The sequence below is a fragment of the Chionomys nivalis genome, chromosome 8, assembly GCF_950005125.1.
Source record: "Chionomys nivalis chromosome 8, mChiNiv1.1, whole genome shotgun sequence".
NCBI classification, from domain to species: domain Eukaryota; kingdom Metazoa; phylum Chordata; class Mammalia; order Rodentia; family Cricetidae; genus Chionomys; species Chionomys nivalis.
Window position 1 is genome coordinate 22,989,092 of NC_080093.1, and position 14,466 is coordinate 23,003,557.

Here is a 14,466-nt window from a genome sequence, read left to right on the forward strand (position 1 = left end):
ACTAATACTTGTTCTGTGGGTAGGTGTGAGGGGAACACACAGTCGAATAAGGTCTTACTATGTTTTCCAAAGGCCTTGGTCTTACTAGATACTCCATGCCGTTTACTTAATTTCTCATTCTAAAATGTTATTAAAATAATTTCAGTTTTACCAAGACAAACATACACACAGAAAAAAGCAATTAAAATATAAAGATTTGAGGGTGAATAAATCTAAAGATTTTGAAAGATGTTAAAAGTGTTTGAATTAGGGGCTGGAGAGATGGCTCAGTGGTTAAGAGCATTGCCTGCTCTTCCAAAGATACTGAGTTCAATTCCCGGCAACCACATGGTGGCTCACAACCATCTGTAATGAGGTCTGGTGCCCTCTTCTGGCCTGCAGACATACACACAGACAGAATATTGTATACATAACAAATAAATAAATACTTTAAAAAAAAAAAAAGTGTTTGAATTAGACAAAGACAATATACTTTGGTATTTTAAAGAACACAATTAGGACTTTATTTGCAACAAGTATTAATAAAGAAACAATGATATATAATCTAATTTACATTCCATGCTTTTAAAAACTATCAGTTTCATACTGTCCTGATATCCTCAGGTATTGAATCTCAAAATACAGTATATAAAAAAGTCCCAACGAATACCTCAAACCTTCCTATCATTTCATAACAAAGAAGGAATTGTGCTCTTTTTTCCATTTCGTTAACATTTGTACAGTTTAGCGGCAAAACTGCTTGAGACTGGGAAAGGGTTTAAGCAGGAGCACCGAATCGTATAGTGTCAATTAAAACGCCACAGCAAGCTCCACTGAGGAAGGCCTTTGCTAGGCTGGTGAAAATGGAAGAGCTATTAAGTCTCATCCTTGAGCCGGGCGGTGGTGGCGCACGCCTTTAATCCCAGCACTTGGGAGGCAGAGGCAGGCGGATCTCTGTGAGTTCGAGACCAGCCTGGTCTACAAGAGCTAGTTCCAGGACAGGCTCCAAAACCACAGAGAAACCCTGTCTCGAAAAAAAAAAAAAAAAAAAGTCTCATCCTTGAGCAATAAACAAAATACAACTATATACAAAACTCTTCCTTTTCAAAATAAAAAATATGGGCGGGGGTGGGAAGGGGAAGAGAAACACTTGAGACTGTTAACTGTGTGCTAAACTAGCCCTATTTTTCCCCTTAAAAATGTAAACACATCAGTATTCTTTCACATACTGTGATGTTCACAGACATACGCTGACTGTATCCAAACTTATGTTTCAATATTGATTTGACAGATTGTGTGCACACATGCAATGCACATGCATGAAGGCCAAAGGAAGAAAACAGATGTCCGGCTCTATCACTCCCCAGTACCATCCCTTCAAACAGTCTCTCTCTTACTGAACCTAGAGCCAGGCTGGGGCTGGGAGCCAGCAGCGACAGGAGTGACAGGCATGTGTGGTCACATCATCTCAGGTCCTCAGACTTGTACAGGAAGCACTTTTACCCACTGAGTAATCTCCTCAGCTCATCATACTCTTGATATAAATATTTATGAGCTGGCGGTGTAGCTAACTGTTGGAACACTTGCCTACCATGTACAAGACTCTACATTCAATTTCTAGTACCATAAACACTTTTATTATAAAATATTTATAATTAACTCTGGATCATCACATAATTGTTATTCTTTTAAACAAATTTTACTCATGGAGATACAAGATACACATTAACACAGCAGGGTTGTTTTATGTTTACATGTTTGTTTGGGGGAAGGGATACATTATGGTCCTTTAAACTGAGTGAGGTATTATTATAAAAAGATAGACCTGAATTCAATCCTCTGATCTTCACAGGCATATGCACCCCCAGCCAAAATAAATGTTTAAAAATAGTTGTTGTTGTTATTATGTTATAGAACACACTATATTTGTGAGCCAAAATCTCTTCAACTTACCTCAAGTGGCATCAGTCTAATTAATGTTGCAAAGCATTGAGTAGCCATGAATCTCACACTGTCTGTCTGATCACTCATTCTTCCCAGTACAGGAACAACTAAAAGGACAATATACGGAACAATGCCAACATCCAATTGTTCCATAACACCTGAGTAAGCTGTTAAGGAAATTTCAAGATAGTTCCCAGGTAATGTCTTCACATATTAGTATACCAAGATTGTAACTCCAGCATTAAAAAAAAAAAAACTCATTTTCACACATGTACATAATATATCCTGACCATTTTGTTTCTTATGGCTTTCTGAAACAGGGTATCCTATAAGCCTAAAATGGCTTTGAACTCTTAATTCTCTTGCCTCAACCTCCTGAGTGCTGGGATTACAGATGTATACCATCCTGCCAGGCTCAAGATTATGACTTCTTCTGTTACAAATTATAACCATATTTACAGGCTGGTGCTCTTTTAAAAACATTATTTAACTACTGTAAGTAAAAATATAAAATTGCTCCAGAAACAGATGCAAGCAGATACAGAGATCCACAACTAATCACTGGGCTGAGCTCCAGGCATAGAGAGGGACGAGCGATAATATGAACAAACGGGTCAAGACCATGATAGGAAACCCACAGAATCAGCTGACCTGATTGACAACTGACTCCTGAGTGACAACGGGGGAACCTACATGGGACAGAACTAGGCTCCTGAATACAGGTTGTAGTAGAAGACCTCTTGTTTGTTGTAGGCTGCTCAGCCCTGAAATAACCACACAGAAACTGTATTATTAATTAAATCACTGCTTGGCCCATTAGCTCTAGTTTCTTGCTGGCCCTTTTTTTTTTTTTTTTTTTTTTTTTTTTTTTTTTTTGGTTTTTTGAGACAGGGTTTCTCTGTAGCTTTGGAGCCTGTCCTGGAGCTATCTCTTGTAGACCAGGCTGGCCTTGAACTCAGAGATCCACCTGCCTCTGCCTACTGAGTGCTGGGATTAAAGGTGTGTGCCACCCGCCCAACCTGTTGGCTAACTCTTACATCTTAACCCACTTCTATTAATCTGCAGATCGCCATGTGGCTGTGGCTTACCGGCAAGGTTCAGTGCCCGACTCAGCTCTCTTTTCTCCCAGCATTCAGTTTAGTTTCCCCTGCATACCTCTAGTCTGCTCTGTACACGCCCAAAACAGTTTCTTTATTAACCAATGGTATTCACAGTATACAGAGGGGAGTCCCATATCACCATGTGACAATGGTGTGGCTTGTGCCACTGTCAGTGGGACCAGGATATAATTCTAAGGCATCAACTGACTTTGGAGAGCCCATTCTCTATGGAGAGATACCATGCTCAGTCCAGGGGTAGGGGACGGGAGGAGGGAGTGGGGAGGTGCAGATACGACACACAATTTCCTCGGCCCTGCCTCAATGAGGGGATGGAACAGTCCTGGCTCACTTCCGGGGGGGGAGGGGTCCTTAATCTCTCTGATGAGCAGATGGGAGGAAGGGGGAGCAGAGAGAGAAGAGGAGAACTGGGATTGGTATGTTTAAAAAAAAAAAAAAAAAAGGAAGTATTTGGTCGCACCCATAACCATTATCATGCCATTATTGCACAAGCATCTTGGCAAGACTGTTGGTAACCCAAAATTCTGCTTGCTGGATGATGTCTACTGCATTCAAGAATTCACAAAATCCCTGGTTGATCTCAAACTGGTAGCTATCCTATCCCAACCTCCTCAATTTTTAGGCATGCACAACCACTCCTGGCTTAATCACTGACATCATCAATAAACTTTACATTCTTAAAAACTGACTTCTGGGTCAGTCAGGCGGTCACTGAGCAATCTCTCCAGCATGTATGTATGTGTGTGTGTGTGTGTGTGTGTGTGTGTGTGTATATAATTATGGTTTTGTCTGAAGGTAAATGAAGAAAATTTTAGTAAGCACTTACTAAATATGTCCCTAGGATATCCATTCAGAATAACAGAATCACACTAAAAGTAGGGAGTACAATTCAGTGAAACACTAAGATTAATTCTGATTCCGCCAGTAGCATAAGAATCATGGCCTGCATAGACTGCACCTAATCCTGTGGCTATGAAAATTCTGAACCAGGTTTCTATTGATCTGGCCTTATCCACCTTTCTTGCTTTGACACACGGGGCTGACAGATTCTGAATCAAACAGTGGCTGCTGTGTCCTTAAAAAGAGTTTGCAGTACATCTCTAGATTTAGTATATTTCAGTATAAAGCAAAAGTTTACATGATCTCAAGAGAAACCAGCTGAATTATCTTACTATTTTAATCATATTCCCCTAAAAAAAAAATGAACATAGTTTGGAAACATACATTTAAGGTAAATATAACCGACCTAGTATTTAATTATTACTATTGAAACATAAGACAAATATAGATCAGTTACTAGTTTAAAATTACATAAAGTCGCTATGCTTATTAAAAAGCTACCCATCTGAAACAATTTTTTAATTTTATATGAAATTTTAATAATAAAACATAATCATAATAAATCACAATAAAATGTAAAATACTTCAAAATAAAATGTAGAAAGTTGTCATTTTGTAATAAATGAGATTTTCAATATGAATAAAATTTTTCAAGTCCGGCAATATAAAGGATACAGGCAAGTGCTTCAATTGCACCTTCTTGTCTGACATTGTCATCAATTGCTCCCAGCCATGGAAGTACCTTCTCTAAAAAAATATTCATTGTTTCCATGGTAGCTATTTTGCTCATGACACCTATGCAACGAGCTGCCATGTGCCTCACTGCAGTGCTGGGGTACTGAAGGCACATATACAAATGAGGCAAATGCTGGACCAGCTAAAACAAAAACAAAACAGTGATTACAATACTTATTAGGGAATAATTACAGAGTTCAGCGTTCCTGATTTTGTTCTAGGTGCCAGCATTATGATCGCAACAGCATCTCATATTAAATGTCCACTGCATAGAACATTATGATAGCCAAGCAACTGTTCAACAGTGAGGCCAGCCTCACATTTCAGTTGAGTACAGGGTGGATAAAGATGAAATTCTTTCTTTATTAATATAAGAAGATGGGGAGAGTTTTCTTCAAGATGGGGACTTGCTGTTGTTCAGGCTGGCCTCAAATTTCTGTATACAGGCAATTATTCTACCACATGTCCCAATAAACTGGCCTGTAGGACTTATCAGAAATTTGTAATAAGCAAAAGGACATACTTTTATTCTTAACTGCTATCGCCCAGATTCACTTTTATAAAACTTATTTTAATGTTACAGTTATAGAAAAGTAAAGCTAAAACTGTTACAATACAATAAATTGCAAAGAGCCTCCCCAATGTAGATATATGGAAAGATTTTTTTTTTTTTTAAAACCAAGTTAATTTTCTACTCTCCTCTTCCCTCTGCAAACTCTTCTGGTAGAAGTATATAGTAAAAATCAAGCCAAAGCCAAAGCCTCACACCTGTGACCAGCTATATCTTAGAACATGATCACCTGCTTATCCTGAAAAGGCATCCCTCTGCCTGAGCTCTTCCTTGCGTGGAGCTCTACCTACTATTGGTCTCAACAACCTACAATTTTCTTTTCTTTTTCTTTTTCTTTTTTTTTTTTTAAGATTTATTTATTTATTATGTATACAACACGCTGCCTCGATGTACGCCCACACGCCAGAGGAGGGCGCCAGATCTCATTACAGATGGTTGTGAGCCACCATGTGGTTGCTGGGAATTGAACTCAGGACCTCTGGAAGAGCAGCCAGTGCTCTTAACCTCTGAGCCATCTCCCGCACAATTTTCTTTCTGTTTGCTTTTCACGTTTCCTTTAGAAACAATGCTTGAGTTTCCAAATTGGGTTTTCTATCACTCCTGTACCAATAAGGAAGAATCTAGTTACACTGTATTTTTTTTAAATTCCATTAATGCAAAAGGACTAATTGGTATTTTTCAAAGGAGGAAATTATATTTTTCAAGTATTAAATTATCTAACATGACCATTTGTTTTATCTGAAGAAGCACCATACACATTAATTACCAAGGAATGAAGCGCAGAATCCATCGAAGCTGCTGCTATTTCAAAAACCTGCAGGGAATTTACCAATTCTTGAGCAGGACCATCACCTCTTTCCAGGAGGGACTTTCCATCTGTTCAAATAAAAGTTATATCACTTTTAAAATAATTTTCAAAATCTAGAGAACACAAAAAATATTAGTCCCTCTGAGCTAGTATTTATACAAGTGTCAACAAAGCTTTTTGTGTGAAAAATGAAGTGACTTTAAGTGCTCAAATACTGCACTTATAGCAACCAAACAGATTTAAGATAATAATCCAATTCCAAATCTATTGTTAAATATATAAAAGGGGAAAGCATACAGAATAACATGAAAGTCACAAGAATTCCATTTTAAACTTATCTACTGGTTTAAGATAAATAGAGATAAACACATTTCTTTCAAAAGGATATATAAAATATACTGAAAAACCAGAACTGATTAAAATGAACACATACCGAAATTATTTAGGTCAATCATAGCCTTCAACGGGCCAACCATAGCATCCCAAAGATGTGGCAACTTCACTGCCATTTCAGCATCAAAATGCTTCACTATAGTTGTTAACGCAAATTCAGCTCCTCTCCGCTGTACCAGGAAAGGCTTCTGACCCTACAGCCCAATGTTAGTTCAAAGAAGAATTTTAGAAAAAAAGCATTATGCATTAAAATTTTAATCAAAAGGATTTCAAAGTCACCCTCTAAACACCGAGAATACTGCTGCTAGTCAATGAAGCAGTTACTAGATGGTACTTAGGAGCATTACAAGCATCTTCCAATAATTGGCTCCACGCGGGCCTAAAACTCATAACTGGATTTTTTTAATGTTATTGATTAAAATAGGAATAAAATAAATAAAAGGACACATGACTTCTAGAGACAGTCACCAGTGCCGTTTTTTTAGTGTTCCTTGCCCCAAAGAAACAGCAGTCTCAGAGATGAAACCATCTGTTTTCCTCCTCCTACCCCACCCCACACAGGGTTTGTGTGGCCCCTTGCTGTCCTGGAACTCACTTGTAGACCAGGATGACCTCAAACTCAAGAGATCCACCCATCTCTGCCTCCTGAGTGTGTTGGGATTACAGGTATGTGCCCACCCAAAACCATCGTTTTTTGTTTTTTGTTTTGTTTTTTAATTTTCTGAGAGACCGTTTTTCTGTGTAGCTTTGGTGCCTGTTCTGGAACTCACTCTGTAGACCAGGATGGCCTCAAACTCACAGAGATCCACCTGCCTCTGCCTCCCGAGGCGTGTGCCACCACTGCCCAGCTTCTTATTTAAAATCATCCAGGGAGATGGACATGTTTTTGCTAATCCCAAGGGTTATACTTTATTTATTTAGAGTCATAAAACTGGCTTCTCTCAAAGAATACAGAGTTTTAAATTAAAGTGGAAAAGAAATGCAGAGCACGGTGGCACACTCAGGAGGCTGAGGTAAACTAAGAGCTTGAGGCTGGCCTGGACCACACCAAAAAGGACAAAAAGAAGCCAGGTGGTGGTGCTGCACACCTTCAATCCCAGCACTCAGAAGGCAGAGGCAGGTGGATCTCTGAGAGCTCTAAGTCCAGATGATTTACAAAGGGACCTCAAGGAAAGAGCTGAAAATGATGGAGAGAGATAATCAGTGAAATAGATTTATAAAATGTTTCAGAAAAAACAGTAGGATACTGATTTTAATCCGAAACTTATCCACGGCCCCCATTTTACGAAAACAATCTTTTTAGTACTAACAGTTTACTGTGGTATCCAAGTCTTACAATCAAAAGAACAGGGACAGTCACCCCGCTGCTAATATGCTACTGTAAGGGCTGCGGCTATGACTTAGAGAGTGCAAAGCATTTGCCTACATTCCCTGCCCTGCAATACTATCTGCAGGTATTTACCACCACACCCAGCCTAAAGACCTTTCTGAAACACTGGTTATAGGCCAGGGATGTTATTCAGTTAGCATAGTGCTTGCCCGGCATGCATAAGGCCCTGAGTTTCATCTCCAGTACTGACTAGACAAATAGACCAAGTGTGGTTGCACTTGGGAAGTGCACGCAGGAGGATGAGATGTTCAGTGTCATCCCTGGCTATATCATTATGTTTTCAGTCAGCCTGAAATACATGAGATAGATGCATAAACACAGAGGATAATTTTCAGTAGTTTATAACAGAATAGGATGGAGCATCTTCAGAGCAGATGTCATTATACTGATATGCCATTATAATCAGAGATGAAAGTATTTCATAGTGAAGCGACTAGCTGTTTATAGGAAAATTAGATTTTGTTCCTTACCCTGGGAAAACACATCTAATATAAAGCCTGGTTGACTAACGGTAGGTGTTAATATAAAATTTTCTCAGAATATCACTAGGAATTCTTGGCACTGATAGGATAAGAAAGATTAGTCGCCACTGCCATTTAATATGATCTTTGCAGCCAATGCTCTGAGTGTGAGTTGGCTTACATTTATGAATAGCTTATGTACCTACAATAAAAAAAGGTAGTTACCAAGCAAGCTAAATTAGTATAAATTAGAAGAGAAATAAGATATTTAAAAATTAAATTAAATTTTCTGGTAATATTGCTAAAATACTTTTAAAAGATGTAGTGGCATTTCACTTGTATTTTAATAAACAAAGCTTTCCTGGAGATCAGGAAAGTAAAACAGCCACACTGGCCAGACTTACAGACCAGCCAGCAATGACACACACCTTTTAATTCCAGTACCCACAACACGCACCTTTAATCCTAGTTGCCACACTAATTGCCATAGAAACCGGGTGGTGCATGCCTTTAATCCCAGCCCGAGAGGATTATAAAAGGGAAGAGACAGCTCTCAGTCTCATTCCGAGATTCCTGGAGGCAGGATCACCATTTTGGACTGAGGTCTCGGTGAGAGCCAGTGGCTAATTGCTTTGCTTTTCAGATCTTCAAGTTGAACCCCAGTTTCTAACTCTGAGATTTTAATCGTGCTTCAAAAAGCTATTAATTCACTTGTAAGCACAAAAATACAATTCTGACAGCTAATAAGACAACTTGATTCTTCATCTAGAAACTAAATATTTAAAGAGTATAAGCATTCAGAAAGGGAGATAAAAAACCATTTACCTCATCAAGTTCAACCAGGACATTCCCACTACTCCCCGCAGGCAGCTCTGCGATCTGAGCTTTGATTGCTTTGGGGATAGGACCTCGCCTGCTTGTGATAGCAAAAGCTGCTTTCTGGTGCCGATAGAGTGTAATGATACCTCTGTGTTTGGTGACAGTATGGTGCATCCCATCTTTTTCTGAGTTGGAGCCTAATAAAGAAAATAGCCATTTAATCAAAATATAGATGAGAAAATGCTTCCTGCTCCTAAAGAGACATAATGTAATTTTAAACTGAGCAAGACCTCAATTTTTATAGAGGATGTTGTTATTAGACAATGAAATGGTAACAAAGTTGTCTACTTGAATTAAGATTTATATTGAAGCTGGGTGGTGGTGGTGCATGTCTTTAATCCCAGCAATCAGGATACAAGAGGCAGGCCAATCTCTGTGAGTTTGAGGTCACCCTGGTCTACAGAGTGAGTTCTAGGACAAGTACAGAACTTTCTTCCTTCTCATTTGTTTTTTAAAGTTGTAAGTCTATTACATTGTGTATAATTTAGGTTTTCTAAAATCTTACTGATTAAAAAATCATAAGACTCAGTCATATGACTACACCAGTGTTAGTCTTATTTCTAAAACCATCTTAATGAAAGAGCTGTTTTCCATATAAATTTTCTACATGAGAATAGAAAACTTGTTTACTTGGCATTATTAAACAGACTTCACTTACATCATATCATGGCACTAAATTAAGGAACCAAATTATTAACATTTGATTTAACTAGTTTTCTAGCCTAGTTATAAGAAGCCACACAATGACTTTAAAGATTAAGGAAGGGTGAACACAGGCTTCAGCTGACTTACATCACTTCTTATATGTACAGCTAATTTGCATCTAAGAGGGCTGATTGACTGGCAAATACACATACTTATAAGACAACTTCTTTGTTCATGGAGAATAGGAAATGGGGGGTAGGCTCTAAAAGGAACTCTATTTATGCTTAAATTATAACTATAATTTAATGGTAATGCAAACTTAAATGGTCAATTCCTTCTCTGCAAATAAAGGTTTAGATATATACCTTTAGAATTTTCCTGGCCACTCTGTGTTGGTACTGGACATGTTACACAGGGAGTGAGGTATGGGTCCACACAAAGAGAGCTACAGAGGTTTTTAATAATTTTTGAATTAGGACATGGTGTCCTTGCTGTACACTGCTGAAGAAGCTTAGCTATGCACTGAGCAGCATAGTTCTGTACTAGCGTATTCTCTTCTTTTTTAATTGTTTCCATTAGTGGTTTTATGATAGGATTTAACTTCTCCGGAAGTTGCTGCAAGCTCACAACTGCACATGCAGCAAAAGTATGCACTCTCAACTGCAACACTTGCCACTCTTGGTTCGTCTCTGCAACTGTCATTTGGACCTGATGGCGTTTACTATCTAACTGCTGTAACACTTGAGGATTTAGATCAAAAGTTGATGTGACTTCATTAAAAACAGTAGTTACCTAATAAAAAAAAAAAGAAGAAAAAACGAAAAATCATTAATTACAACAACTCCAGGTAGACTTGAAAATCCTAAATGGCAGTTTTCTCTTTCACTTGTCTCCCATAGTATCAAGATTTGCTGTAATACTGAGTAAGCTTAAGAAAAGGGACAGTCTCTTAAGAGAAATAAAATTACTATTAAATATATCAAATTTCCCCTAACTGGTAAAATATGAAAGCTACAGGCAAATACAAACTGTTAGTTTGAGGAATATCAAAATTTACAAACTACTTCTCTACTCCAGAAACAACAGCGAACAGATGCAGTGTTCTGTTCCACTGTAGAAGGCCCAATACCATTGTGACAGAGTACATTAAAAGACTGTTCTTCATCATTTTAACTTTATTAAGATATAATTCCTATACCATAAGTTAACTCATGTGAAGTAAATAATTCAGTGGTTTTAAGAACTATGGCTCACCACAGTGAAAACATCTTACCTATTAGCAATTACTCCTCATTTCCCCAGTGTTATGGAACCTATTTCCCTCTTATAAAAATAGGTTTATTTTGGCTATGCCATATGTATGAAATCTCAATATAAGTAATGTTCTTCAGGTCCATCTATGTTGCACCATGTAATGATATTTTCTGTCAAACAATATTTAACTTTCATATATAACTTTTCTATCCTATATTTCATTTATCCATTCAGTTGATTAATATTTGGGTTCTTCCTATCTTCTGAATATTATAAGTAATGTTGCTCTGAAATTTTATGCACATCAAGATTGTGTAAAGGCTTATATAACAAAAATAGTCCAGGCAGTGGGAGCTCACACCTTTAACCCCAGCACCCAGGAGGCAAAAACAGGTGGAGTACAAGACCAGTATGGTCGCACAAAGCAAGTTCCAGAACAGCCAAGATTATGGAGAGAAATGTTGTTTCAAACAAAACAAAACACACCCATAAACAAATAAACAAATGAGTAAATAAGTAAGTAAGTGGGTAGGTCATCTTTGCTGGGTAAGTACATTTGAGAGCTTTCATAAATAGGTAACAGCCTGATAATTACTGATCACAAAACAAGTAAACATTGAAAAGCAAAACTTTTCATGGGTATTGAGTTTTTGCTTCTATTTTAGTTACAGGAACAGTTTCACCAAGTAGCACAACGTCATTCTCCTGCATGCTGGGACTGTAGGTATTTGCCACCATTCCTACAAAGAATCTATCTTTTGTTTGCTTGTTTGTTTTTCATGATAGGGTTTCTCTTTAGCTTTGGAGCCTGTCCTGGAACTTGTTCTTATAGACTAGGCTGGCCTCGAACTCAGAGATCTGTCTGTCTCTGCCTCCGCCTGTCTCTGCTGGGATTAAAGGCATGCACTACCACTGCCCGGCCAAGAACCTATATTTTTTTTCTTTAAATATTTTTTAATGGTTTATATTTTATATGCATTGGTGTGAAGTCTCAGATCCCCTGGAACTGGATCTTCAGACAAGTTGTGAGCAACCATGTGGGTGCTGGGAATTGAACCCGGGTCCGCTGGAAGAGCAGTCAGTGCTCTTAACCACTGAGCCATCTCTCCAGCCCCCAAGAACCTATCTTTTAAGATCCATAAATAAATGATTCCACAATAGACAAAATGCCTAATTCTATATTTATTATAAAAAACTAAATAGTTATATGAGATCTTATTCTTTATCAATTAAAAATATAAAAGGTTAAAAAAAGTTTTAAATTATAGCTACATGATCATGCCAATTTGCTCATTACAAAAGAACAGAAATCACTATGTCTAACTTATACTTTCCACTTTGTCTTGTCCATTTGGTGTTGTTATGCTCAAGATTTATAAGAAACTGTTAGGCTTAAAAATTTGAAACACTGTCTAAAGTACTATTCTGCCAATCTTCATTGACTATTGACAACTGAGGATAAATTTTCAAACAACCCCAAATTATTGCTGTCATTTAACTAATCTAACAGATGAGTAAAACTGAATGTCTTAATCCCTAAGACTTAACTGATGTCTTAAACCCCTTCATTCCCTCTCAAAGTGGAAGCAAATGTGGAAGAGACACAAGTAAGGAACTGAATCAATGTAAATCTAAGGGAAGACAAGTCCTGTGGCCACAGAATTGCTTGATTCTTTATAGTGGAAGACATCAGTGAAGACTCGGCATTTGTAGGGATAATTTGGGGGCGTGTTCGCCTTGGGCTAATGTTTACTGATAAATCTGCCCAGCAGCCCAGCAGCCCCTTTTTCTCTGCTTTTCCTGTTCTCCGCGGGAACCTGTGGTCCTGTAAGTCTATTTCCTTATTAAAGCTGTATATATTTTTATAATCTGTCTGCATTCATTTACGTCGCCACAGGCATTGGCCGTTTAAGCTTTTGCTTTCTGTTTTGATACTGGGTTTGGTTATGGAGCCCTAGGGCTATGTAGTTTGCTATGTAGACCAGGCTGGACTTTAACTCACATAGATTCACTTGCCTTTGCCTCCCAAGTGCTGAGATTAACACTGTGTGCCCAGCATTGTTCTTTTTTGGGAGACGGGTCTTACCATACTGTCCTAGATGACCTCAAACTCCAAGGCTTAAGGGTTCTCCCAATCTCAGTTTACCAAGTCTCAAATAGCTGGGACCACAGACACATGACATCCTGCCTAGTTTTTTTGTTTTGCTTTTTGAGACAAGGTTTCTCTGTAGTTTGGAGCCTAGTTTTAAAAGAATAGTTCGTGCGTTATTGGTATGTCTTTGTTTAAAGAAAATGTGAAGAAGTAGAAAGCAGGCTATTTTCCAAAGAACTGAAAAGGATTCAAGAAGCAAGCTAACCCAAGGAAGAAGAGGAACTCAAAGAAATGGAAGAAAAAAACTGTAGAGGAACCGCGTGTTCATTTGTTTGTTTTGAGATAGTCTCAGAATGTGGCTCACACTGGCCTTGAACTTGAGATTCTTCTGCTTTACTCTCCCAAAAGCTGGGATTAGATGAATACCCAGAATACGTCTGACTAGAAATAATGTTTTTAAGTAGAGGAGGGGTGTGACAGAGAGGCCCTAAAAGACTATATAAACCTAGCACAATCACATAGGCTATATGAACAAGGAAATGCTTAAAGACTTAGAAAAGAATCTGGAACTAGGCATAAGATAAGAAAGTCTTTGATTGGGCTGTAATAATAAAAAAGAAAAAATGGGATAAAGGGTAAACACATGAGTCTTTCTAAAAGAAAATGCTGACAACTCTCCAAATATGGATAAAAGAATCACTTTTCTATTAAAAACCTCAGGTCAACTAATATAAAAATGGCAGCAAAAAAAAAAAATCAAAGTAGAAATGCCTAAATATAAAAGATTGGAGACTGGAGAGTTGGCTCAGTGGTTAAGAGAATTGTTGCTCTTGCAGAAGAACCAGGTTTAATTTCTAGTGCCCTCATGAAGGTTCCTACCCACTGTAACGCCAGTTCCAGGGGATGACACTCACATAGGTATACGTGAAGGCAAAACTACCGATGCATATAAAATGAAATTAATTTAAATATATATATAAATAAAGCCAAACATCTCTTATAGCAATTCTACTATATCTAAGAAAAATCTAACTATATATTACAAATTTATATAATAATGATTGAAATAATATTTATAGCATCTTTATTCATAATAGCCAAAAACTAGGAACAGGACATGTTTTATTTTTTTTCTTTTTCTTCATATTTTTTTATTATGTATATACAATATTCTGTCTGTGTGTATGCCCGCTGGCCAGAAAAGGGCACCAGACCTCATTACAGATCGTTATGAGCCACCATGTGGTTGCTGGGAATTGAACTCAGAACCTTTAGAAGAGCAGGCAATGCTCTTAACCTCTGAGCCATCTCTCCAGCCCCAGGACATGTTTTATAAAGAGGCAAATGGCTGGCACTA

General features: G+C 37.9%; 1 protein-coding gene across 2 annotated transcripts in view; it reads right to left on the reverse strand.

Moving 5' to 3' along the window:
• Btaf1 (B-TFIID TATA-box binding protein associated factor 1) overlaps nt 1-14,466 on the reverse strand; it is a 94,736-nt gene that overhangs the window by 24,611 nt on the left and 55,659 nt on the right. For both annotated transcript variants that reach the window (XM_057777644.1, XM_057777645.1), the window contains exons 20-25: nt 10,129-10,555; nt 9,065-9,255; nt 6,429-6,582; nt 5,954-6,063; nt 4,557-4,758; nt 1,933-2,081 (exon numbers count right to left, since the gene is read on the reverse strand). In XM_057777644.1, the coding sequence (XP_057633627.1) occupies nt 1,933-2,081; nt 4,557-4,758; nt 5,954-6,063; nt 6,429-6,582; nt 9,065-9,255; nt 10,129-10,555 (1,233 nt within the window). The remainder of the gene's footprint in view (nt 1-1,932; nt 2,082-4,556; nt 4,759-5,953; nt 6,064-6,428; nt 6,583-9,064; nt 9,256-10,128; nt 10,556-14,466) is intronic.